Source organism: Schistocerca nitens, chromosome 3 (assembly GCF_023898315.1).
Source record: "Schistocerca nitens isolate TAMUIC-IGC-003100 chromosome 3, iqSchNite1.1, whole genome shotgun sequence".
In the NCBI taxonomy this organism is placed as follows: Eukaryota; Metazoa; Arthropoda; class Insecta; order Orthoptera; family Acrididae; genus Schistocerca; species Schistocerca nitens.
In genome coordinates this window covers 610,348,764-610,371,473 of record NC_064616.1, presented here as the reverse complement: position 1 = coordinate 610,371,473, position 22,710 = coordinate 610,348,764, and the positions used below count along the sequence as shown (strand labels likewise).

Genomic DNA, 22,710 nt, shown 5'->3' with positions numbered 1-22,710 from the left:
TATCTTGAGAACCGCCCGAGACTGTCTCAAGAAAATATTCCACCGCTGGATAAAGGAAGGGCTGTGTGTCAATAACACGCGGTGGCACTCTCTAGAACTACGCGACCGTTTGTCGCCCCAACAAGCAGTCATCCGTAACGGCTACACAGTTGAAGCGGTAATGATCATCATCGACATTACGGGAGACTGCGCAGATGGAACAGTCCACCAGTCCTATAGCACGGAGCTTCTGATTAGTTGGATACTTCCCACAGGTTGCAGAATACCAAGTCGATCTGATGATATGATTCAGAAAGAAACTGTGATGACTGCGCCGCCAAATCGGAGTCCACCCCAACAATGAGCTCTTGCGTTATACGACGGTAAAGGCGACGTAGACATCCCTTGCCTGCGGCCGGCACGTTCGTGGAAGTTCGGCGCGAGCATAACTGATGTCCCACAATGAACGCCGCGACGTGTGCAAACGTAGGCATGATGCTACCGTCTCGGACCGGCGGGGAAAGCGACACTGGTACAACGGCGGCAAGTAAGTGGTGCGTAATGGAGGCCTCGACACCGCGTCATTGTTTATACATCGTGACCATGTACAGTGCCGCCGCTCGATAGCGTACATTGGTAAGAGCAAGCCCTCCTGCACGCGGCGGGCGAGCAAGTGGGTCACAGCGGACTTTGAAGATGGACCCAGCCATCAGAAAATACCCGAGTGTCGCTTCAATATAACGTCCTACCGCAATCTGTATCGATAGAACCTGCGCAACAGGAACCATTCTGGCTGCCACAAAGGCATTCAGGTAGGCAACAAGCTGCAAAGGATCGAGCCGGCGTAGAGAGTTGTGACTGATCATCATACGTGTAACTCTCAAAACTTGACGAGAGTTGACCGCCGCTGTACGGCATGTTGACAACGTAAAGGTGATTCCAAGATAGCGGAGACGCTGGACACAGGGCAGGGTGCCAGATCTTCCGATGATAGACCGCGACCAGTAGACAGCGCCGTGGATTAGTGCACATTCATCACACTTTCAGCCGCCCTCCTATGAGCCGAAATGGTATCGAGGATCTGTGCGACCTCCTCTCGAGACCCAATCAGCAGCAGGATGTTATCTGCGTATGCGAGATATCGAAAGGTGTAACAGCTTAAGGAGAGTCCGGATAAGCGCACCGTCAGCAACCTATAAGCGGCTCCAGCGCCACCACATAAAGATACATGGAAAGGGCTCTGAGCACTATGGGACTTAACATCTATGGTCATCAGTCCCCTAGAACTTAGAACTACTTAAACCTAACTAACCTAAGGACAGCACACAACACCCTGTCATCACGAGGCAGAGAAAATCCCTGACCCCGCCGGGAATCGAACCCGGGAACCCGGGCGTGGGAAGCGAGAACGCTACCGCACGACCACGAGTTGCGGACTACATGGAAAGGGGTGTGTCTTGGTGGATCGACCGTTGGACCGTTATCGGACCCACTAATGCCCATTGCCCTGGAGAAACGAACGGGTGCTATTAAAGAGCCGCCGAAGGACGCTGATGAATCACGCAGGGAAGCCCACCCATTCGAAGACAGAGTATAGAAACACATGGCGCACCTCGTCAAACGCGCTGTCAGAATCTACGGCTACGATAGCCGCACGAAGTCTTCATGCCTCTGCCAGTACAGTAACGTCACGACTACCTCCAGTGGCTGTCTAGACTTTACTGTCTCACCTCGGTGGAGAAGACATGTGGTAAGAGGGGTCCGCAGCGCGCTGCCAGTAACCGCGCAAAGATCTTGTAACCAGTATTTAATATAATGTGACAGGGTAATTCCAGGTGTCAGTTTATGAACGGGAACAATAATGTCCTCGACAAATGCTTGCGGAATCGCAACTGCAGACGTGATCAATTCATTATACATCTCCCTCCATTGCGTAGACATGAGACCACAAAATGCACCATAAAATTCAATAGGGATTGCCGGGCGGGATGGCCGAGCGGTTCTAGGCCCTTCAGTCTGGAACCGCGCGACCGCTACGGTCACAGGTTCGAATCCTGCCTGGGACATGGATGTGTGTGGTGTCCTTAGGTTAGTTAGGTTTAAGTAGTTACAAGTTCTAGGGGACTGATGACCTTAGATGTTAAGTCCCATAGTGCTCAGAGCCATTGAATAGGGATTCCATCGATGCCTGGCGACTCACACAGCGCAGCCCAAAAAAAGATGTAGTGACCTCCTCGGCGATAAAGATTCTATTAACGTAACCCCCTCCTCATCAGTGACGGCGTGTGGAACGTCCTCGGCGTCAGGATCAAAGTCCTCCACGGCACATCATCAACACGGCAAACTCGGCGATAATGTTCGACAAAGCTATCGACTATATCCGCTTGACAGGTGAGCCACTGCGCACGGTGATCGACATGTTCAGTGACTTTTTTGTGCGGTGTCTGCGATCGTGCACAATATGACGCATGGAGGTACTTTCCAAACGTAATACATACACCCCTGCAGTTTCCGGTGAGTAATCGCTAGTAGATTCGCCTTAACCGTGCTGCGTTCAGTTTGCACTTCCGTGGAAGGCGGCTAGCCGTCGGGTAGAGGACGGCGCTGAAGTAGATATCTGTAGCGTACCTGTGCCAAGCGGCCACCTCCTGGCTTTAAGTGATGAATGTTCAGTATGACTCATTCCTGCCACCAGTCCAGCACGGATGCATAGGATCGGAGACGCCGTTCACACCTTGTCCACGTCTCAGTGATACGATGGCAATGTACGTGCAGTGGTCAGAGAACACCAAAGGCCAACGCTCAACATCGAGCACCGCATCAGCCCTCCCACGGGAGACATAAATGCGGTCTAATAGACTTGCCGAATGGCTCGTGATAAAACGTGAATCCCGGGTCGTCTGCGTGGCGTGTCTCCCAGGTATCCCGTAAGGCTAGTTCGCGAACAGCGAGATGCAGCTACTAGGGCGTTGTAAAATTCGGGTATCGATCTTTCCGGCCGAGTACACAGTTATAGTTACCTGCAAAGAATAGATATTCATGTGACCTACAAACAGTGGGCCATCCCCTCATTATAAAATCGTGCACATTCACCCCGAAGCCCGGCAGCAGAAGGCACATAGACATTAATGACACTTGTGGACCAAATCATAAACGCCATACCCGTGGCAGACGAGAGGTACATGATGTCGCCAATCAGGGTGCCTTCGCGTACATACACCGCCACCCCACGGCCAAGATGACTGCCATGAGAGACATGGAAGTCATATCCTGTTGCCCGTTGCAGCGCTGCTAAATGCACCTCCTGTAATAGTGCAATGTCTAGTTCCGAGTCCCGTATCATTTCTTTCAGGAGATGGGTACTAACGGGCGCCCGGATGCCGTTGACATTCAGTGTCGTGATACGGTATGCGTGGAGCCACGCCCTACCGTGGTGGCTGAGGGGGGGGGGGGGGGCTACAAGTCGCCCCGGCGTCCCCATACGGGGCAGAAGTTATCAGCAGGTTTCCTCCTCTGATGGCGAAGACTCCAGTACGGGATCTACTGTTTCTTTAAAATCCTCGCTCCACACCAGCGGTGACTCCGTCGCCGTGGTATTCATACGTTTAACGCCTGCTGACACCGTCAGAGCGGCAGGTAGCGTTCCTTCTTCGGTACGGACTTCAGAGGCAAAAAATGCTGTCCCGTCGGTGCGAGAGCCACTGAGGGCCGCCGTTCCACAGACGCACTGACGACGCCGTCGTCTACAATCTCAGACGCTGATACGTCGGTTTGCTCAACAGGTAGTGTACCATCTGGACAGGGTGGAGAGTCCCGTTCCGACGCCGTACTGCACTTTCTTTTGCAGCTATTAGGGGAGCGTTGTTTACACAGTCGTCCTTCCGTGTCCGTAGACGGGAGAAAGTCGCGCCAGCCAGGCAAAAAGGACACCATCCGAAAACCAGAGAGTCGCCCAAGGAGTCACGTTCGACATGGTTCACATGCCTCTGAGCACTATGGGACTTAACTTCTGAGGTCATCAGTCCCCTAGAAATTAGAACTACTTAAATCTAACTAACCTAAGTACATCACACACATCCATGCCCGTGGCAGGATTCGAACCTGCGACCGTAGCGTTCGCGCAGTTCCAGACTGAAGTACCTAGAACCGCTCGGCCACACCGGCCGGCGTTCGACATGGGTCAGCTACGAAGCAGCCGGAGTAACCACCGGAATTGAGGACACGGCTGAAGTCACATCGTCAGTCACGTTGTCCATAACCGGTTCAGGAAAGATCGGAACACTATCCATCATCTGTTCACGTGATTGCGAGAGCCGCCGGGCGGTCGGTGACAACTTAAGCGCCATGGCAAATGTCATAGGAATTATCGTAGACGACGAGGGATGTACCACTCCTCCAGTCGGTAGTTGCGTTATCCGTCGCTGCAGACATTCAGATCTGATGCAGCCCTCTTTTCCACACCCAGATTAAGGAAGCGGCTGTCCATCGTATACGATTACGACCCGACATCCGCTGATGGTCAGTTAAGACGGAACGTGGTTGCACAGATCAACCGCGATCTGACGCACTCGGTTATGAACAGGGTATGTGAGGATGTGCACCCGGCGTTCTGCCTTATCACATGTACAATGCCATACGGACGAAATGCAGGTACCTCGTCTGCCAGTTCGAACACACGAGTAGTTCCAATGTCTAATCCCGCATGTTCGACTTCGATCACGCCGAAGTTACCATCAACGTGACGGAAACGGACTACCTGTTTGATTGTGTTTAAAACGCTCTCACACTCAGCCTCGTTGATCATTTTAATGTAACTGTGTTATTGAGAATCGACAGAAGTATACCGAGAAGTTCCGATGGCGGGATCGTCGCCTTCTCACTGAGGAAACGTTCCATATCTAAGGCATTCGGGCGTGCATATTCCGAACTAAAGCTGAAACGTAATGCCGATTTTCTGAACTTATTTGCAATGATCGCAGTGCGCGAAGTCCGTGTGCAGGCTAAGTCGCAATATAAACGAACGCTAGGTCACACATTTTACACATTTTGCGGGCAGAAGCACGGCACATCCTCTTCGGGCGGTCGCTGATGCCACAATACTTCTTGCCGAGCTAACTGAGCGGGAATTTTTATCCGTCCTCAGTACCTATCTTCTTCCTTCCAAACTTCACAGAAGTTCTCTTGCGAAACTTGTGGTACTAACAGCCGTAAAAGAAAGGGTACTGCGGAGACATAGCTGGGCCACTGCCTGGGAGCTTGTTTCCAGAATGAATTTTCACTGTGGGGCATCTTGATGTAATGCCCGCTCGTTGATTATAGCGCCAAAGCCACCAGTGAACGAAACCGATCAGTAATGAACGACGTCAGGCAGATCAAAATGGGCTCCTGTCTTTTACATACGGTCCTTCTGAACTGAGGCGTGGCCTCGAGAAAGCATAAAATCCGTGAAAACTATATTTTGCAGGAGTAGCAAAAAACACTTCGTATGTTAGAAAGGATTTTTATTGGTGCAAACTCGTAGTGAAAGGTACAAAACTCTTGGAAAACAATGGAACTCAAGTATCTTGAATGAAACAATGCATACAGTCATTACCAAAGATATGACAAAAAGGGTGTAAACAAATTTTAGATACACAAGCTAATTTGAGATACAAGTTTCTCTGTAAAATAAATGATATTTTTCACACAAAAATTCAGTCATTGAAGCATTTTTTCTCACCAGGGATCCCATGTCAGTGATGGTGACCTATCTTCAGATCATCGGGCTTCATAGAGACGAAGGTGAACGGTTGTTCGTTCGTCGTGTCTCTAATATGACCTTCTGCCAGAAGAAGTAGCAAATATGATAAGAGTGGGCAGACACTAGACATTCAGTTACACTGTTTAGAATTTGTTATTAGTTTCAGACAGTTACATACTATAAGAACGAGACGAATCTTATTCTGCCCTGCATAATCGCCACATCAGATTTCAGGATTTTCAGGGTTACACCTAAGTAATGCAATAACTTAATAGACAAGACACGACGTCTTTTAGCCGTCGTTCTCCTGCTATGCCCTGGTGCTTCGTGCCGCAAATACATGACAATATGCAAGTATCACCATTCTGCATCGCAGATTATAGTTGTACAACTGTCTGCCATAAAACATGTTAGAATTGGTTAACGTTGGTGTGAATACTACTTTTTTCATTCCCATACAAGTGTGCAGATGATCTTTGAAAGCATTTGAGATTTATTGTTATCAAATTAAAGGATTCTCGCCGATTTATTCGTTTGTTGTAACTGCTGTTCTTTTTTATCTACACCTCTAAGCTTCTATGGTCTCGTAATTACTTTGGCTTTGGTGGACACAAGGCCACAAGTCACGCAAGTATCCGAAAGGGGTGACAGAACCGTCGAACAATGATTATTGTGGGATGAGGTAACTGAAATATATGAGAATTCCTTGTGTAAGTTTAAATATAAATTTACGAATAAGTTTGTTGGCTTATGTACAGCATAACCATTTTTTTTCTTTCGGGAAAGAGCAAATGTACGGTGTGATTACCTCGCCACCCCGGCTTGTGCATTTCAATTTGTGGGAATGAGGCTAGTAAGTCGTTCATTGGGGCTTGCAATTCGTGGTCTAGTGGTTAGCGTTACTGCATGTAGATCATGGGTGCCGGGTTCGATTTCCGGCTGGGTTGGAGATTTTCTCTGCCCGGGGACTGGGTGTTTGTGTCATGATCATCATTCGTGACAGTGGCTAGATTGGACTGTGTAAAAAATTTGACTGTGTAAAAACTGGGACTTTGTACGGGCGCTGATGCCTCGGGCACGGATGTGTGTGATGTCCTTAGGTTAGTTAGGTTTAATTAGTTCTAAATTCTAGGCGACTGATGACCTCAGAAGTTAAGTCGCATAGTGCTCAGAGCCATTTGAACCGTTTTTCACTGGAGTCACCGCAATTCATGATGATCAGCTAGACGTTGCAAAACGGGACGTGTTTCTAAATAGGAAGTGTGATCACAAAGGAGGGCAGAGCATGCTTTTCAAAGCGTTCCCATGCTGGTCACAATGTTGGTAAGGAGTTTTTGTTGTAGGGCGTTTCAGTCTTCCACCAGCTCGGTTGACAACTGCTAGATGGTCGTTGGTGCACGTGGATACGTTGCATTACGTCTCCCAACGTGTCCCACATGTCCTCGATGGGATTTACGTCGGGAGAATGGGCAGGCCAGGCCATTCGCCGATTATCCCCTCGTTCCAAGAGCTGCTTCACTCGCGCCGGTCGATGAGGTCGAGCATTACGATCCAGAAAAAGGAAGTCAACGCCGAATGCGTCCCTGACATGACGCACTTGGAGCAGCAGGACAGTGTCACAATAAGGCTTCACCGTGTTCGATGATTTGAATTTCATTACGCTGACGCAACATTATGCCTACTCATATCATAAGACCTGGATCAACAAAACGATCATGACTGACAATGTGCCTGTATGCAATACATACCCTCATATGACGAGAGTTGGGAACAAGTATTGCAGTACGCTCATATGCACCAACGACCATTGGTGGAAAAATGGAAAGCCCCACCACAAGAACTGCTTATCAACATTGTAGCCAACATGAAAGCACGTTGCACAGCAAGCATTGATCCCCGTGATGATCACACGCTCTATTAAGAATCATGTTCCACCTTTTGTAAAGTCCAGGGGACCATCATGAATCACAGTTACTTCAGTGTAGTTATTGTCTTTCAATCCAAGTGTCATTTCAGTTCGTCTCATTACGTATTTATTGCAATTAGCTTCTGTGCAGCCGGCCGCTGTGACCGAGCGGTTCTAGGCGCTTCAGTCAGGAACCACGCGGCTGCTACGGTCGCGGGTTCGAATTCTAACTAGGGCATGGATGTGTGTGATGTCCTTAGGTTAGTTAGGTTTAAGTAGTTCTAAGTCTAGGGGACTGATGACCTCAGATGTTAAGTCCCATAGTGCTTAGAGCCATTTGAACCATTTGAGCTTCTGTGCTACGCTGTAGCAGTTCTTTGTATAGATATCCCAATTTTCATCGATCTATGTTACTTGGCCGTGGCACATCATGCGAAAGTTACTTTCAACCTTAATTTTTGGGCACTAGTGTACCTTCTGTAGTGATTCACTGGATATAGCCCCCTACGAGGGTTCAGGACGACATAGCGGGAGACGGTGGCGAGGACCTGCATCACGCCTAAGGCGTTAATGATACAGCATTAAATTAACATATATTTATTGCTGAGCGTTTTACAGTGAGTCAGTTTCCTACTCGACGCAGCCTGGTAGCAACTGTGCTGTGTGTGTGGTGCGTCAGCGCCCGTCGTGGAATTTGCCCCTGGTGTTGCGCGCTGTCAGCTCCGTGGCCTCTTACAGGGTTGAGTGGCGGCCAGTGTGTCCCCACAGTCTACCGTGACTATGTACGTCCACCAAAGCCTCACCACTCTGGTTGAGCGTAGTTGCACTTAGGCTTGCTCTCAGAAATCTGCATATCCCTGATGATAGTTGTCAAGATGGCGAGTGGGTGGCAGCCTGAGAGATGCTCCCATCATGCAGCCAGTAAGGTGGTACATGAACTGCCAAGAAGTGGTGGCACCAGGCATCCTGCTCCCAAGTCGAACAGCTTACAGGCAGACAGATTAGTTCTTCGTCCACAGAAGACCTGCCAGGCCCTAGTCTTCAGTCAATCACCACTGTGGCCAGCAGGAATGACAGCTCACGGAACTGAAGTCCTCCCCCCCCCCCCTTTGCCCTCCCCCAACACACACAGCTGCACACTCGTTGATAGATTCCAAACTGCCAACGGTTGACAACACATTGTTGTATCATGACGACTCATCCTGCAACTAACGGAGCTGGCCTTCCATCGGTATCAGTGATGGAGATGGAACGACCAGACTCTGGGCAGTGAGAGGAAAGAAGTAGTGGACGGTTATACAGTGGTCGATGACACGATTACCCCATACATGTGACAGAGTGTGCCGACAAAAACATCCAGTGGTACAAACAAATACACTTTCTGTTGTGATTATTGCCACCTTGACGCAAGGACTACCACTGATGCATATCCTAGTCCTGACATATATATAAAAAAAACACTACAATTTGGGTCAATTTAGTTTCTGCTGAACCACAGATTTGAAGAGTGGCTACCTTGAATTAGTTCCAGAAGACTGCCACAAGATAGCCTTTACCACATCATTCTAAACCTAGCTTTCAAAAACTCGTTTACGGTAGAGGACTGCAGCACCATTTCTAAAAATGGTTCAAATGGCTCTGAGCACTATGGGACTTAACATCTGTGGTCATCAGTCCCCTAGAACTTAGAACTACTTAAACATAACTAACCTAAGGACATAACACACATCCATGCCCGAGGCAGGATTCGAACCTGCGACCGTAGCAGTCGCGTGGTTCCGGACTGAGCGCCTAGAACCGCTAGACCACCGCGGCCGGCAGACGTAATTAATAAGGAAGGAGTGAAAACTGATCTAAAGCTAATATCAGGTACAATCATTCTTAGGCCTCTGTAATCATTGCAGAAAATTTGTGAGGGATTTTACTCATTACCAAGCCCTTAAATCATTTATTGCAAAAAGGAGTGAAATTCGAATAATCAGTGGAGTGTAAAGCTGCATTTGAGTAATTAAAAGGATGTATTAATATGAAGTCTTGTGTTGGCATTTCTAACTTCCAGCAAGAGTTCATCCTAGCGTGTGATGCGAGCGATATGTTTGAGTTTTGAGTTAAATAGTGGATCACAGGGAGCATGCAGTGGCTTATGCATTGGGGCAGTTGAACTAGTAAAAACATAACTATTCCGCAACAGAAAAAAATGCTAGCTGTTATTTATGCTACTACCCAGTCTCTGTGTTATCTACATGGACAAGCGTTTAAGATTATTACGAATCATGCTTTCCCCAAGATACTGTTGAGATTAAAAGACCGTTTCAGTAGTTTAACGCCGCGCGGTATTAACCGAGCCGTCTAAGGCGCTACAGTCATGGACCTTAGCAGTTAAGTCCCATAAGATTTCATACACATTTGGACATTTTTAGTAGTTTAACATGGTGAGCGTTGTAGCCAAGTGAGTTTAATTATGAAGTGCTCCAAAAAACTGGGAAAAATCACACAAATGCGGTCACACTATGCAGTAAAATTGGAACTCTGCAAGCACAAGGTGTTTGTCAGAACGACAGAAGGAACAAGCTGCAGACATAGACCGTGAGACGTTTAGGCCGCAGCCACATTCGAGACGTACAACTGCTTGCTATGGTGAAGTACAAACTGCAGACCGCGCGTGTTCGTTGCCACGTCGTTTGAAAACATAGTACTGCGACAGGCATATAACCATCTGTTGGCGGGTCATGGCAGGTTTAGGACAACAGATAGGAATTTAACTGAGAAAGTTTGATGGAGAACTAGAAAACAACATTGTGGTTGAAATGGTTCAAATGGCTCTGAGAACTATGGAACTTAACTTCTGAGGTCATCAGTCCCCTAGAACTTAGAACTACTTAAACCTAACTAACCTAAGGACATGACACACATCCATGCCCGAGGCAGGATTCGAACCTGCGACCGTAGCGGTCGCGCGGTTCCTGACTGACGCAAACAAGATTGTGGACAGTATGTGAAAGACCGTGTGCCATGTTCGCAAAGAGCGGTTCTTAGCCACCAGAGCATTCCATTAAAAATATTGGCGGAAAGGTCAAAATCTTTTGGAGTGCTTGTTTTTGAAATCTTTGGACTATTTAACGGGTAGCAGCTGGAATCTGCTATTTCTGACGCTCTCTCTCGCACAGTCTGCGCTCCTTGTTTGTTTGTGTTCCATGGCCTACCGAGTGTTTGTTCTCGTTGAGACAGCATTGCGCAGCCGGCAGGCGCGCTACGTCTGAACATAACCCTAGACAACTAAAAAGTTTTATTCTTCATTCTAATACTGTTTTCCTGTGCAACAGTTGTCTTTCTTAAGGCCCTCACACATTCCGCGAATGCCATCTTTGGGGAACTGCAGAAAGTAAAGCATTACTAAGTTTTCGAAAACAGCAGAATTCGCATTTTGTATTTTTTATTATAACATTACAATTTTATTATGATAAAAATACAAAGTGCGACTTGTGACTGTTTTCGAAAACTTAGTTTTAACAGTCGCACCCTTTGAAGACAGTGCCTGCTGTTGTTAAAGTATGACATCTAGCGACTGCTTTCGCGATATTACCGGCAGGGTATCTAACTATGTTATCTGTCAAAAACTGATGTTCGATATTTTTTTGTGATTTAAGTGCTTTCCCATGTCGATGCCTCAGTTATGAGGTCTTCCCCCTTTTGTACCATCCAGGACACCAATTAACTTCAGTTTCCTTTCCGTTAGGCAAAGTAATGATTTTTTTCCTCCAGTTGTGTAAGCCGTTACTGCTCATTCAAACTTCCTAGTGCCATTCAGCTTATCAGTGATGTTCTTCTGCACCAACATTTTCTTAGATTTCACCTTAGGGTGTTTCTGTCGGCTCCCAAGTATAACATATTTTCTTGTACAGAGAAAATGAGTTTCGTCAAGGACGGTGCTTTAGTTGTGCCTCACAGCGTCTGGTGTCCTTACATATCATCTGGCTGAGGATAGCGTTACGAGAATGAGGAATGTAGCACACTGTCGTTGGCTCCAAAAGACGTTGGGTGCGTAGGTTTCGAAGAAGGAACGTTAGGGGCGATGACTTGATAGCTGCCTTTTTAAAGAATTTAGTGAGATATAATTGTGACTGTCTGACTTAACGCAAGCTTCACACAGAGTTGCAGGCATTCCACAGGCAGAAGATACGTTTTAGTATCATATTGCCAGTTTTTAGTCGTAGCATTACGATAGTAAACAAATGATGGCAGAAGACGCACTTACTTCCTTACACTGAATAGAAAAGTAATGTCACGTCAAAATCATCTTTTGTTCGACACATTGTCATTCTCAGATGATATCTAAATTTACTTGATACTAATTTACATGCACTCTCACTTAGCAGAATTTACTGATAGCCGGTCACCACGGGTTCTGAATCATTTTGACCAAGCGTCATAAAGTTTGTGGTAGTGCCATTCTTGACCATTTTTCTGTGTGCCTTGGATTGTACCTTTTACCCCAAGTGACTTCTACGAGGCTATGCATGAAACTACAAGTTTGTTGCCCCCAGCTTTTTATGTGTTAGTCGCAACTCCCTTGAAGATAATAGTGCTAAATCAGTATTTATTCATTTAATGCCAATATTTTCAAGAATTACCGTGTCAAAAAAAAAAAAAAATCAAATGGCTCTGAGCACTATGGGACTTAACATCTGAGGTCATCAGTCCCCTAGAACTTAGAACTACTTAAACCTAACTAACCTAAGGACATCACACACATCCATGCCCGAGGCAGGATTCGAACCTGCGACCGTAGTGGTCGCGCGGTTCCAGATTGAAGCCCCTAGAACCGCTCGGCCACCCCGGCCGGCAGTTAACATGTCCATATCCTTCTTCGTCCGCAGATAAAACACAATAAAATTACATTCAGAGTTATTATGTACGAGTAATCCTCATACTTTCTCTTTGTCGTCGTCGTCGTCGTCGTCGTCGTCGTCGTCTCCCCCCCCCTCCCTCCCTTGGACCCGCAGGTTCGAATCCTGCCTCGGGCATGGATGTGGGTGATGTCCTTAGGTTAGTTAGGTTTAAGTAGTTCTAAGTTCTAGGGGACTGATGACCTCAGAAGTTAAGTCCCATAGTGCTCAGAGCCATTTGAACCATTTTTGTCTCCCCCCTTAATCGATGTTTTTGCGGTACACCGTTGACACGGCTGCATGAGAAAAGTTCATTGAAAGGTGGCGAAATGTGTGCACTTCCGCTGTAATATACAAAGGTAAAGGCTAAGAAGGGGAAGAGCACACTCGAACGTTACAAACATCCGTTGTACTATAGAGTAGGTGATTTCTTATTGCTGCATATCTTCCAGTTTAAATAGTCATATTAGAAAATTCTGCTAGATATTCGTACTATATTACAAAGTGGATCACGTAACATTTGTGTTATATATAAGAACACCAAAGACTTCGGTGATGCAATGCTATAACGGCCTACGACACGGAAACGATAGTAAACAACCGAGAAGTCATCCAACGTGTAATTACTGTGCCAGTCAGCACAGTAGCAATATATACGCGAAATATGTACACTAGTCGGGTCCTCCTATGACCACAAACAGAAGCTACCATATCTTTTATAGGATAGGGTGAGCGCCGAAAGATAACATACTACATGAATTTCCAGAAAGCAACAGCTGCGGTTGAGATCAGGCTTTTCTCTACTATGTTCACAGCTTAGACAATATATTCAAGGAAAGACGTCATTAACAATGCCAGTACACATAGATAGACTAGATGCTAGCTACACTACATCATCACCTGATTTATAGAGAAAATGAGTAAAGCCGTCTGGATTGCTTAATATATATATATATATATATATATATATATATATATATATATATATATATATATTTAACGGCTTTTTGGTCATTGCCGTCATCATACGTTTAGTATGAGCACAGAAAAAGAATAATGAGAGGTCTTAGTTGTACGTTATCAGATAATAAAAAATGAAAGATAGGAAATAAAAAAATCTCGTGGTCGTGCGGTAGCGTTCTCGCTTCCCACGCCCGGGTTCCCGGGTTCGATTCCCGGCGGGGTCAGGGATTTTATCTGTCTCGTGATGGCTGGGTGTTGTGTGCTGTCCTTAGGTTAGTTAGGTTTAAGTAGTTCTAAGTTCTAGGGGACTGATGACCATAGATGTTAAGTCCCATAGTGCTCAGAGCCATTTGAACCATTTTTTGAAAATAAAAAGTTTAAAAGATTCAATCACGAAAATTTAAATCCTGTGAAAATGTTCGCTCTCATCTTCAATAAAACCTAAGCTTAAGCAGAGCGTCATCTCAGCATGGTTTTACAGGTTCTAAATTTTGGTGACTGATTTTTTAAAATTATTTTGCTTTTTAATTTTCATCTTTGTTACCTGGCAGTGCGTGGCTGACACCTGTCATTCCTTTTGATTCGTTTAATCTGAATCAAAAACCAATAGGTACCAGTAACGGAAGCGTCGTTGTAAATAAAGTAATATACTAAGTGATATAAATAGCTTTATTGACAAAAAATCCTGGCTTGAGTTTACACAGTTGCAAAACTTTCGTTACACTGCCCAAATATTAAAGGCGAAATATAGCGTGTCATGTTCCAGAATGACGACATTCTCCAATTGAGAGTACGAAGTAAACTGCAACGACCGTTAGGACAGAAGTCATAGGATAGAGACACTTCTCAAGCAAGGATCTGAGTATAATAGGAAGATAAGCTATTAACGTTCCGCCGACAGCGAGGACATACGACATGGAGCATAAGCTCGGGTTAGCGAAGGATGGGGAAGGATATCTGTTGTGCCCTTTCAAAGGAACTATCTTGGCTTTGCCTTCATCCGTTACGGAGATCAGGGAAATTCTAAATGTGGATGACCGTCGTCCTACCGAAAGCGAGTTCATTGTGCGTTGTAGTAACCACTCCATTTTTAATATTTTTTGCCAACGTGCCACCACACTCAGTGCACTACTGCTGAACCGCTGAGGTAAAAGCAACGAAACATAAATGAAGAGAGCTGACTATACTAAACACTGTTCACTTTATAGATACCGAACCGTCAGCTGGAAAACTATGGCGATAAACGAAATATCGAAATCCTATATTGCTGTCAGGAGAGTTTAGAGCACACCACCCACAGTAGAAATGTAGGAAGGAGGAATATCTGGGGAAATTGGTCGTAGGATTCATAGAAGAAAAATCAACATGTCCCCTACAAGTGAAGCCGACCGGAGTGGCCGAGTGGTTCTAGGCGCTACAGTCTGGAACCGCACTACCACTACGGTCGCAGGTTCGAATCCTGCCTCGGGCATGGATGTTTGTGACGTCCTTAGGTTAGTTAGGTTTAAGTAGTTCTAAGTTCTAGGGGACTGATGACCTCAGCAGTTAAGTCCGATAGTGCTCAGAGCCATTTTGAACCTAGAAGTGAACAAAGAGCAATGGAAACACCATCAGTAGTACGGAAGAGCACGGCTACTCTATAATTAGCTGTGGTAGTGAAATGAGAAGCAATGGCAGGTGTCTTAGACACTGATCATATGCTTGTATTAATTAGAGATCACGCTCTAATGAAGAAAAACGAATCAGAACGAAGAAATTATCCGAATGGGACGGAAATCGGTAGATGTGATGTATGTACAAAGAAAAAGAAATGATTTCAATTTCAGAAACAGTGGATGATTTATTGAGGAGAAAGAGCTTCATAAATTCTGCAAGCCAATAATGCGTTGGTCCACCTCTCTCCCTTATTCAAGCCTGTATTCGGCTTGGCATAGCTTGATAGAGTTGTTGGATGTCCTCCTGACGGATATCGTACCAAATTCTTCCTATTGGCGCCCTTAGCTCGTCAAAATACCGATGTTGTTGGCGGGCTCTGCCCATAATTCCCGAAAAGTTCTCAGTTAGGGAGAGATCCGGCGACATTGCAGGCCAAGGCAGAGTTTGGCAAGCACAAAGGCAAGCAGTAGAAGCTCTCGCCGTATGCATGCTGGCATTGTCTTGCTGGAATGTAAGCCTAGGATTACTTGCCATGAAGGGCAACAGTACGGGGCGTAGAATGTCGTCGACATACCGCTGCGCTGTAAGGATGCCGCGGATGACGACCGAAGGGGTCCTGCTATGAAATAAAATGGCGCCCCAGACCATCACTCCTGGTTATCAGGGTGAATGGTGGGCAACAGTCAGGTTGGTATTCCACTGATATCCGGGGCACCACCAGACACGTCTTCGCTAGTCATCGGGGCTCAGTTCGAGGCGTGACTCGTCACTGAAGACAATTCTACACCGGTCAATGAGATTCCAACCCGAAAACAGTTTGGGGACTCCCCGGACAGCAGTGGGATACCACCATACGCCCGTAACACGGTCGACAACAAGGAGTTAAGCTCTGTAGGGCCATTTCTTTTCATAGCAGGAGCCTTTCGGTTGCCATCCGCGGCACCATTACAGAACAGTGATATGACGACAATATTCTACGCTGCTTTTGTTGTCCTTCATGGCAAGTCAACTTGCGCTTACATTTCAGCAAGATAATGCTCTCCGGCACACGGAAGAAGATTCTACTGCTTGTCTTTAGGCTTGCCAAACCCTACCTTGGCCAGCAACGTCACCGGATATCTCCTAAATTGAGGACATTTGGAGCATTATAGGCAGGGCCCTCCGACCAGATCGGGATTTTGACGACCTAATCATCCAGTTGGACAGAAGTTGGCACGATTTCCCTCAGGACGGCATCCAACAACTATGTCAGGCAATGACAAGCCGAATAACTACCTGGATAAGAGGTAAAGGCAGACCAACGCATTATTGACTTGCTCAATTTATGAAGCTCTGTCACTTGAATAAATCATCGAATTTTTCTGAAATTGTAATAATTTGTTTGTCTGTACATGTACATCACTTCTAAGATTTCGTTCCCATTCTGATAATTCGTTCGTGGTGCGTCCTTTTCGTTCCTTAAATTGTAATTAGAGATAGCTTGTAGAATAATAAGTCTAAGGACAAGACTGAATATGCGGACGGCAGACTGATTTTTTGAGTGGTAAATTAGAAATAAAACAATAAGCTGCTAGCAGTGGCTGCCATAGAAGATTCGCTAACCATGTGGATTATATAAATGAAGATGAGGAAAACACTCAACATTTCCATCAGCCAAAGACGAGTTTGACACAATTGTACGATGATGAAAGTACTGATGCTGTACAGAAACGTAAAAAGCATTATGGTATTATAAAACAGCACGAAGAACCATGATCACATTCTCCTCAAGAAGGCACAAGTATGAGCGAAAAGAGTTCTGAAAGCGAAGGGGAGATAGAACTGGAAGGATTTATGCTCCGCGGTTACTGAATATAAAACGATTCGCTACCTCCACCCACATACAACTTGTCAAATTATCACGACGGTAAAATCATAGATATTCAAGCTGATACAGAATAAAAACTTCGGAGTTTGCCAATGATATTTGATTATGTCAGAGAGGCAGAAGACTTAGGAGTTGGTCGGAACGGAGAGCGTCTCCAAAGAAACTACAATATGAAAATCAACAAAGTAAAACATGGGTAAGGGAATGTAGTAAAATTAAATAACGTATTTTGACAGAATTAGATTAGAAAATTTGACACTAAAACTAATAGACGAGTCTTGCTATTTCGACAGCAACATAAATGACGATAATAGAGGTAGAGACGATATAAAATGCAGACTGGTAATAGGAAGAAAAGTATTTCAGAAAAAGAAAAAAGAATTTGCTAACATCTAACATAAAAATAAGTGTCTTAAATATTTTCTGACAGTATTTGTATGGAGTGTAGGCTTTGATGGTACCGAAACGTGGGCGAGACAAGAAGACCATTAAAGAATGTTGAGAAATGAATGGGTAAATCGAATAAGTTTTCAGGAAGTATTGAATCGAACTGAGAGAAAAAGAACTATGTGGCCTAACTAGGCTAAAATTGCTGTCGGTTGATAGAACACATTCTGAGTCATCAAGGACTCGTCAGCTTGGTAATGGAAGGAAGTGTGGGAGCTAAAAATTGAAGAGGGAGACCAAGGCTTGAATAAAATAAGCAAATGCAAATGGATGTCTGGTTGGTGTAGTTATGCAGATACGAAGAGGTTTGCTCAGGGTAGACAAGTGTGGAGATCTGCATCAAGCCACTCTTATGACTGAAGACCACGGGATCACCATAATCACTACCACCACCATCAACAACAACAACTACAACAACAATATAGACGTACTCGCATGTGTTTCGATGTTCACTATTAATCATCGGCTACTGACGCGTTATTTATTTATATTTGTAACGTGCAGTAGTTCCTAGTGTATAGACTTCGAAACGTATAGCTGTCGTCTATTAGCTATAGTCTAAGAAAGGAAGCATTTTATCTGTTATTAATTTTATACTGACCATGACCCCAGTACCAAGAAATTATTAAAAATGCTAAACAGACGATAGATGAATTGTACAATTACGTTAGTTTAACATACACCCGGAACACGTCTAATGGTGGTCGAAACCGAACAGAGGACTAACAGAGGGTACTTCACCAAAAGTGTTTCTAGTAGCATTGATTAATAGGAGTATTTGGTGCAGGGTGCATAGCTGACGCTAGGGGAATGACGCTTTCTGACACGAGGAATTGGTCTGATGTTTTGCAGAGACCTGGCCGGCGGGCTGCGCTGTATCGAGAGGTACACGAGGCGCTGCATGAGCGAGGAGCAGCGCAAGCATTTCAACCGGCTGTACGCGGGCACCACCATGGTCATCCAGCAGCTCTGCCGCGACGGGCCCTACCGCGCAGGTACGCTTGCTTCACACATCTCAGTCAAAAAGGGAGCGCTTCTCGGTGCATGCCATAAATAATAAACGGTACTGTGAAAAATGAGTGATGTTTCACTTGTATTTAGCGATACATTGACTGTCGTTTCTGTTGAAACAAATAATTGATTAAATATCCATAATTATTCCTTCACTTATTAATTATTTAGTAAATATTGAGAAGTATTTTTTCAAGTCCATTGTTAAAACTGTTCAAACTCTGTAAACAAGCTTTCTGGGGATAGTCTGCGTCTACCTTCAAGTGTCTGTAAATTCAGCTTTTCTGCATCTCCGTGATACTTCCGCCTGGGTCATGCAAATCTGTCAACATTCTCTGTATACGTTCAGTATTCTTCGCAAGTCCTAATTGTTATGGGTCCCACGCACTTAAGCAATATTCTAAGATGATTCACATGAGTATGTTGTGAGGAATCTCCATTGTACTCTTCAAAGGAGATCGCATTTCCCTACCAATTAACCGAAGTCTATCACCTACTTCACCTGCGACTGAGCATACTCGTATGTCATCGTTTCATTTGATACCTCTGCTAATTGTTACAACCAGATAAACTATGTGATCAAAAGTATCCGGACACCCCCAAAAACATAAGTTTTTCATATTAGATGCGCTGTGCTGCCACCTACTGCTAGGTACTCAATATCAGCGAACTCAGTAGTCTTTAGACATCATGAGCGGGCAGAATGGGGCGCTCCGCGGAAATCACGGACTTCTAAAGTGGTCAGGTCATTGGGTGTCACTTGTGTCATACATCTGTACGCGAGATTTCCACACTCCTAAACATCCCTAGGTCCACTGTTTCCGATGTGATAGTGAAGTGGAAACGTGGAGAGACACATACAGCACAAAAGCGTACAGGCCGACCTCGTCTGTTGACTGACAGAGAACGCCGACAGTTGAAGAGGGTCGTAAAGCGTAGTAGGTAGACATCTATCCATACCATGACAAAGGAATTCCAAACTGCATCAGAATCCACTGCTAGTACTATGACAGTTAGGCGGGAGGTGAGAAAACATGGATTTCATGGTCGAGCGGTTGCTAATAAGCCACACGCTACGCCGATAATTGCCAAACGACGCCTCGCCTGGTGTAAGGAGCGTAAACACTGGACGATTGAACAGTGGAAAAACGTTGTGTGGAGTGACTAATCACGATACACAATTGGCGATCCGATGGCAGGGTGTGGGTATGGTGAATGCCCGGTGAACGTCTTCTGCCAACAGTAAAATTCGGAGGCGGTGGTGTTATGACGTGGTCGTGTTTTTCATGGAGAGGGCTTGCACCCCTTGTTGTTTTGAATGACACTATCACAGCACAGGCCTAAATTGATGTTTTAAGCATCTTCCTGCTTCCCACTGTTGAAGAGAAATTCGGAGATGGCGATTGCATCTTTCAACACGATCGAGCACCTGTTCATAATGCATGGCCTGTGGCGGAGTGATTACACGATAATAACATCCCTGTAACGGACTGGCCTGTACAGAGTCCTGACCTGAATCCTATAGAACATCTTTGGGATGTTTTGGAACGCCGACTTCGTGCCTAGGCCTCACCGACCGACATCGATACCTCTCCTCAGTGCAGTACTCCGTGATGAATGGGCTGCCATTTACCAAGAAACCTTTTAGCACATGACTGAACGTATACCTGCGAGAGTGGAAACTGTCATCAAGGCTACGGGTGGGCCAACACCATATTGAATTCCAGCATTACCGATGGAGGGCGCCACGAACTTGGAAGTCATTTTCACCCATGTGTCCGGATACTTGTGACCACTTAGTGTATATGAACGTGATGATCAATTCCAGTCGTGACTCGTTGATAATGTAGCGAGAGAACACTGTTTTTAAGTTTTCTGAAGTACACAGTTTTATATTTCTAAACATTTATAGCAAGTTGCCAATATTTTCCCCACTTTGAAATCATCTTAAGATTCCGCTGAATATTTGTTCCGTTTTTCTCAGACACTACTTTACTATAGACAACTGTGTCATCTGTGAAAGATCTAGGGTTACTATTAATATTGCCTTCAAGGTCACTGACATACAAGATATACACCTAAAGTCTCAGCACACTTCTCTGGGGCATAACCGAAATTATTTCTACGTTTGTTGTTGACTCTCCAGCCAGATTAACATGCTGTGTCCTACCCAACAAGAATTTAGCTTGATACCCGACACTGTCGTACTTTCATTAATAGGCATTGGTGTAGTACTCTGTCAAATTGTTTAGGAAATCAGTAAGTACCTCTACCTGGCTTTCAGATTGTCATCTAAGAAACGTGCGAGTTAGGTTTCGCAAGACCATTGTTTTCGGAATCCATGCTGGTTGGCATGGTGGAAGTCATTCTGTTTGAGATAGCCGACTAGATGTTGATTATCCTGCAAATATACGTGATCTTCAGTCCAGTATCGTGCTCTTACACGAAAAACGTAGGACTGTCGTCTAACAACAGAGGTCCATTTGTTCTGAGACAATGAATTTCGGTTTTACGTAATGAGAAGAATTACGTTATTCATTTTAGGATTGTAAGATATTCTTTGCATTTCATACATAACCTAATTAAATTTCACAAAATACCATATGTCTGACATGCTCCTTGGCTCAAACTGTACATTGATTTTAATGCTGAGAGGTGTATTAATGTAAATAAAGAAACTGACAGAAAGTCTTCAGATTTTTGAATGATCGTGTATTGTGTATAAATATGATATGAGGCATGCGTGGAAAATAAGGAATGTAAACTTATGGAATACTGGATGATCAGACAGTACAGCACATTTATTTGCTGTAGTAAAAAAAGAAAAAAAATCGCCATTCGAAACCTTCAGCTGCTGGCTGCATGCTTGCAATATAGGAGGAAAGAAAAACTGGCATATCTCACCTCCCATACCCCAATGGAACATTGTGTGGACTCAGCATTCATGTGGAGGAAAGAAAACGAATACGACAGAAAAGAACGTAGCGTTTTGCCTACCAGAGAGACTTATAAAACATCTTCAGTAGACTTTTTTAACTTTAAAAACGTTAAGCAACATTAAACGAAACTCGGCCGAAGATCTCTAGACACAAGGGAATAGGAAATACGTCAACAAGTGGCTCCGAAAACTTCAACAATTTTGTACATATCAAAGTATCTGATATCCTTTTGTTAAGGGGCTTAATTTCCCATAGATGGGATTACATCGTTGAAAGGAATGAAAATGATTTTCCCTATCCATCAATGACGAATGCCACTAATCCATCTCAACCTCGCCAACAACTTCCACGCACTCGCTTTTGCCATATGGGGCTACTGTGTGTTTCCCGTACCTCCTCCTAAATAATACTGCAGGTGAAGAAGCCGTCAATTGCCCTTAAATCCATTCCTTCATTGTGAAGATTTCTACGCTCGTATTATATTTAGGGGTTCACCAATCTCTGTCCTAGGGATTAGAGCTGTTCAGACCGTGCCGGCCGAAGTGGCCGTGCGGTTAAAGGCGCTGCAGTCTGGAACCGCAAGACCGCTACGGTCGCAGCTTCGAATCCTGCCTCGGGTATGGATGTTTGTGATGTCCTTAGGTTAGTTAGGTTTAACTAGTTCTAAGTTCTAGGGGACTAATGACCTCAGCAGTTGAGTCCCATAGTGCTCAGAGCCATTTGAACCATTTTTTTGTTCAGACCGTCGCGTCTTCATAAATTTAATTTCTTCTGAGCATTTGTCAATGCACGGCGTCGATATCAACCAAAGATCTCTCAACATACTCTCCCACTCTCGTTGACACTGCTCAATGGCAAGTTATCATCGATTTATGTTCCAGTGAGTATTTCGTGGTCTGGATACACCTATAAGATTGAGCAGGAATGCAAAGGATGCCGCAGTTGTGGAAGCTCAACCATGATAACTGGACGCTGTGCAGTCAGTTGTCTGTGTTTGAACACCATCTCTACAAATATCATTTCCGCACCCACACCACTGTGTTACAACTGCAGTGTTTTCCCTGGTGGAGCAAAGAGTGATACTCTGCCATCTGAGAAAGGGGTGCTGCTTCACGAAGCTTCAGATATTGACCTGTTATAGAGCACTTCAGGTCACTACACAAAAGAACTGGCAAACTGTTGAAGAGAGCAAGAAGAATTTGTGAAGAGTGTTCATCGACTATATCAGCCATTTTAGTTGCTTTACACAGTAATGGGTAGCACCGATAAGGGTTTCGAGTGAACCCAGTGGGCCACGTATACCAGTTGTAATGAAC

At 45.0% G+C, this 22,710-nt stretch overlaps 1 protein-coding gene across 1 annotated transcript in view; it reads left to right on the top strand.

The window, feature by feature from the left end:
- Positions 1-22,710, top strand: part of LOC126249358 (uncharacterized) — a 122,010-nt gene that overhangs the window by 63,747 nt on the left and 35,553 nt on the right. Inside the window, exon 3 of the mRNA XM_049951010.1 lies at positions 18,297-18,439. Coding sequence (XP_049806967.1) covers positions 18,297-18,439 — 143 coding nt within the window. The remainder of the gene's footprint in view (positions 1-18,296; positions 18,440-22,710) is intronic.